We start from the raw sequence: 5,328 nt of genomic DNA on the forward strand, positions 1-5,328 counted from the left end.
CCACTGCATATGACATGAAACTATACATTAGGCTACTAGCGCATTTTAAAAGGGTAAAACAAGAGGCTTGCAACAAATAAAAAGCACCTCATATATTGGTTCTCTTGTTCACTTGAATCAGGTAATTCTCTCTTAAAGACCATGAACCATTTACACCAGTCGTGCACTGTCTACGGCTAACTATCATACAATGAAAACCACAAGATAATAAAGTAGAATCGGCAACAAAGAGCATAAATTCAACTCAGTAATCAAGGAGCTGGACGAAGAGTGAAAACGAAATTATCAAAAGAAGAGCGAGGACAAACAAGTAATAGAATCCATTTCTACTTATAACTAAGCGGCAAGATAGGTTTCATATAGAAGCATAAGAACTGTATTCACCCACAAATTCAAACCATTGATAAGCCCTGTAAACTAGTATAAAGAATGCAATGGCGTTTTGCCTCAGTTTGAGCACAAGAACATATAAAAAAGGGAACTCATTTGTTCTGTTTCCTAGTTACATCATTTACAAAAGAAAAAAACAAATGGGGTTTCGAAAACTCTGACAATATCAAAATCTTTAGGATATGATATTGCAATACTTACTGACAAATGCTAAGAGAGCTTCTTGCAGGTTGAAAATCAGTCTCTGAGGGTGAAAAATGAAAAAAATCAATGTGCTTGTGCAGAATGCTCACTCATTGTACTAGAGGCAATTGGATTATCATCAGACTTATTTTTGTATTAAAAACACAAGAGATGCAACAAAATGAACCAGAGTTTGAACTTGTTCTATGATGACAGCCTGACAGGCATATTGCACTGAATGCACATCCATCTCATTTTGGGTAAGAAATGAACAAAATTAAGCGAGCCACAGAGCCAGAATTGGTTTGTACGAAAGACTTCTCTACAGTATTGATTGTACCACCACTAGTATTAGAACAAAAGTTGAACCCTAAGTAATGTTTTTCCATATGTAGTATACTGCTAACATGACAAATTGCTCGTGGTTATGAAATACTCTCCATCAGCGCAGCACCTGTAAACAGATTAGAAGAACGATTTAAGTACATTACCTAATGATTACTAGTACTATTTACCAGTTGTCACACAAAACAAAAATATGACAATACTAGGAACCTACCATTTTGACAGCAGAAACTGCTTGCCTTCTCTTTTCCTCCTTCTCAGACTTGCACATCACACACCATCCAGAAAGATCAGTCTTGTACTTACTCAAATCTCTGAAAACGGAACTGTAAAATTAAAGTAACTGTAATTAGCGAACAGTAGTATTAGTATAATATATGAACGTGTAAGTCAAGGGAATTTACCTTCTGCACAATAGCAACAAGTTGATCCTCTGCCCAGATGTGGTCGCTCTAGCACCTCGCCTATGGCGACCACAATGAAGGATCGCGCGTCCCACAACATGCGAATATTCAAATATCTCCTGTTGAAACAATTATTGTGCACCTGATTACTAATGGAGTATGACTTTTTCACCAAAATATAGAGGGATCCTAAGGGACTATATTAGTCATCTTGAGAATACAAATTGAACTATTTATAATTACCTCTGGTTTTGCTTCAGTGTTGACATGCTCCTCACAGCGCACACCTCGGAAGAATAAGTCTCCCCCTGTGAACTGCTTTCCTAAGCACACGTTCAAGATGACGTCAGCATCGTCAACATGGAAACCAGAAGAAAAAATTAAAATCAACAGATTTTTTAAGTAATTATAGTGCTCAATGGTCGCATATATAACAAAGTCAATTGATGTAACTACTGATTTTACATACTCAAGTCAACGTCATTGTCCGTCCCATACTCAACAAAACCATCATGAGAATCCAGTGTTGATCCACCAAATTCAGCTAAAAAGACTGCACAGTTATGTATCAAAGAATAATTAACATACAGCCTCCTTCTCTGTTTAGTAAACTGTTCATATATCTTGCTCTTACCTTCTGAAATGGGACATATAAAATCCTCCATTAACTTGTCAAGCATCTGGTGAAGCCCAAAATCATTAACACAAGTCGACATTGTGGTTGTAGTTCTGCGACGCTTGACTACAAGGTCTGTCTCACGGATCCAATTTTCAAAATGCTCTACCTAAGCAATTATTATAACTCTATTTGATAAGAAAACAAAAAGGAAACAAAATTCTGTTAAACAACAACAAGCATGACAGTACGTACCTCAGCCATCATCATCTCACAAAAACGTGGTTGAAGCATATCAAATGTAAAAACACCTGGACAGGGTTCAGACATTATACTCCTGTAGCCTTCCTCTGTATTCTGATTGATCGCCTTAAGAAATGAATGGACAAAGAAATCTGTAGGTTGCAGGGTATACAACTCCACATGTAGAGGCTGAAACTTAAAGGGAATATTATTAATAAGAAAGAAAATCAATATCGATAAAATATTGCAAACGTTTGTCATGTTGAATACCTGATAGTTTGACAGAATTTGTTCCCTATATTCTTCTTTAAGCTTCTGCATCTTCCATAGAAACACAGTTAAAAACACAAGTATTTAGCTGCCAAAAGGTCCTAAATGACTGGACTACTCTGATTGCATATTAGATAATCAATGTATTGATTGAATCACAAATTCAAATCAATGCTACAAGCTATCCTTAGGTTTTAAGGATAGCCTTTCTCTAAATTCTTTACCCTAAGGCCCAAACACGTAACAGATCAGGAGAGCATTGACCAACATTCATCAGCACCTACACACATCCTAGATCTACTGCACCCACCCCCAATCAGATTCATCAATTACTCATTACGTATTTATATTATCATAACTCCAACACCAATAACATACGAATTGGGAAAATCATCCTCTTGAGGTTTTATAGTATAAAATAGAACCGGAAACATATAAAGCTAAGAGAGATTAATCTATTGAAGCTATGGCCGCCACATTTTATCAAATACTCGGAATTTAATTTGCGGTAAATCATCTAATTGACTTGACTACTCCGACGGCATATTACAGATAATTAATCTACTTGAACTCGAAAATAGATTCAATTAATACATTGATTATCATAACTCCAACACCAATAACATACGAATTGGGAAAATCATCCTCATGAGGTCTTATACTCATTGAATAGTATAAAATAGAACCGGAAACAAATAAAACTAAGAGAAATTAATCTATTGAAGCTATGGCCGCCACATTTTATCAGAAACTCGGAATTTAGTTTACGATAATTGCGACAGTCATCTAATTGACTTGACTACTCGATCCGACAGCATATTTTACAGATAATTAATCTACTTGAACTTAAAAGTAAAGTTAATTCTAGCTAGTAATACTTACGTCGCCTTGATCGGGAAGATACTTGCGTAGGACCGAATTCATGTATTCCGCCTTTTCCTCACGGGAAGCAGTACTTCGTACTTTGTATGGGAGAAATCGTTGCATTACTTCGTACACCGCAGGACTTTCAACTTCCAACTTCAAGTCCTCATAGGTATCCTCCTCTGGTTCTGCACAGGGATATAGCAGGAGCGATGGAGATGCCGATTGTTTTTCCTTTCCTTTTGTATCTACCTTTTCTTCTACATTTTCCTTAGCTTTTGTATCCTCCTTAGCTTCTGCATCTTCCTTTGCTTTTATATCTTCCATGGCTGTATCTTCCATGGCATTGGAGTGTAAGGGTGAGGACTGTTCTTTCTCCATTAATGGCTGTGGAAATGGAAAGGAGATGAGGATTGTTGAAATGGAAGGGAGATGAGGATCGTTGAAGTGGAAGGGAGAGAGATTGCATACAGAATTTTATTTAGGAGGGAATGGCGGTTATTTTGAATTCAGTGGAATGTAACAATGAGGATTGCATGTGTTTCCTCTTTTTCATTTCTCATTTTGTTTTCTCTTTTTTTTTTTTTTATAATTATTAGAGTTTCTTGTGAATTCGTTGCTAGCTAAATGTTAAAGTTGGAGTAATATATTTCTTACACCATCAACATAATTTAATTTGTTATAGTTGGTTATGCATCATTTGTTTTAGGTTATTAACGATATATTTATTAAATAGAACTATTTTTATTAATCAATATTTATTAAAGAAAATTACTTGCAATTTCCTGATTGGTTTAAATATTTTTATACTGTTAGTGCATGTAACGAGCCTAATTGCGTAAATCAATTTTTATCGTTAATACATAGAACTATACTTCATTTATAAGTGGTTAATTACACTTTTTTATGGAGTTAGAATTTAGAAAACAATTTACATCCGTTATTCAGTTATAACGATTTCTCAGATACAAAAGTCAATTTTGATTTTTGCAATTTTAAGCTGACACAACCGTTTCCATACTATTTTCCACGCTTATGAACCTGGGGTTTAGGGACCTCTAGGGTGCAAAGCGGCGGGTCGGGTCGGATATGAGATGGGTCGAAAGTGGGAAATAAAAAGCGGATAAATTATCTGACCCCGACTCATATTTAGTACGGATAAAAAATGAATTAATCGATGGATTATCCATGACTTCTTGAATATGATTACTTTTGGAAGAATTTCTAGTCTCCCAAACGTGAGGAACTCCCAATTGAAACTTTACAAATGTAAAGTTAAACTCATTACTTATCCATTGTTTATTTATTTTCTAAATGAATAATATAGTTCTTATCCCTATTTGACCTGTTTTTAAAAAATCATTATTCATTATTCAACCTATTTTTTGATGGATAATATGGGTGGTTAACTGTGTTCTTTAACCATTTCACCACCACTACGCACCCATATGATCAGTAGAGTTTTTGTACTTTGAGATCAAAGTGACTGTTTAAAGGAATTTATCGGTCGGATCACTTTTCCTTTAATTTCATGTAATATTAGTTTTTTCCTTAGTTCTTGATAGAAAATGATGTTAAAGTGCAACATCTTTTTATATCATTGAAATAATTTACAACAACATATATAACTTTCTACAGTAATTAGTAACCTAAAATATAAAGTAAACAACCTAATATATAACAGGTAAAATACACTAATAGTGTAAATATTAAATACACATTCTCATGTGTATATACGTCAAATTAAGTACAGATACGTAGATAATGATTTGTGACAGGAATTGCCAAAAAAAAAAAAAGGAATTTGAATATGTCAGTGGGAGGAAAAATTACAGAGTTTTAAAAAAAAATAATAATTACAGTGAAAGTAAATAGTCAACGAATTTTGGCTCGTGAGTGTTGAGAAAATTGGAATGTATCTCGATCATGTGCACATACAGCGTGGCATCATCCTAGCCCCATATCTGGAGACTGGAGATGCAGCTTATGATCCTGGACGTCCGTTTGGTATGG

The 5,328-nt window shown here is 34.8% G+C and overlaps 1 protein-coding gene across 1 annotated transcript; it reads right to left on the bottom strand.

Annotated features, from left to right (window-relative positions):
- On the bottom strand, nt 767-3,696 carry LOC109225042 (uncharacterized PKHD-type hydroxylase At1g22950-like). Its single transcript, XM_019389634.1, has 9 exons — nt 3,334-3,696; nt 2,452-2,496; nt 2,194-2,370; nt 1,957-2,107; nt 1,793-1,875; nt 1,566-1,691; nt 1,323-1,441; nt 1,133-1,244; nt 767-1,027 (listed from the first exon to the last, which is right to left on the bottom strand). Exons 1-9 carry the CDS (start codon nt 3,694-3,696, stop codon nt 1,016-1,018), a joined length of 1,188 nt encoding a protein of 395 aa, XP_019245179.1. The 3' UTR covers nt 767-1,015.

The sequence above is a fragment of the Nicotiana attenuata genome, chromosome 4 (assembly GCF_001879085.1).
Source record: "Nicotiana attenuata strain UT chromosome 4, NIATTr2, whole genome shotgun sequence".
NCBI classification, from domain to species: domain Eukaryota; kingdom Viridiplantae; phylum Streptophyta; class Magnoliopsida; order Solanales; family Solanaceae; genus Nicotiana; species Nicotiana attenuata.

What these genes read in the sequence shown, in the direction of transcription:
- LOC109225042 (XM_019389634.1), bottom strand. Translation starts at nt 3,696, where the DNA reads ATGGAGAAAGAACAGTCCTCACCCTTACACTCCAATGCCATGGAAGAT. An exon ending in AAATTCTGTCAAACTATCAG is followed by an intron (nt 2,371 to 2,451) that starts GTATTCAACATG and finishes TTTAAGTTTCAG; the next exon opens with CCTCTACATGTGGAGTTGTA. An exon ending in CGGACAATGACGTTGACTTG is followed by an intron (nt 1,692 to 1,792) that starts AGTATGTAAAAT and finishes ATTTTTTCTTCT; the next exon opens with GGTTTCCATGTTGACGATGC.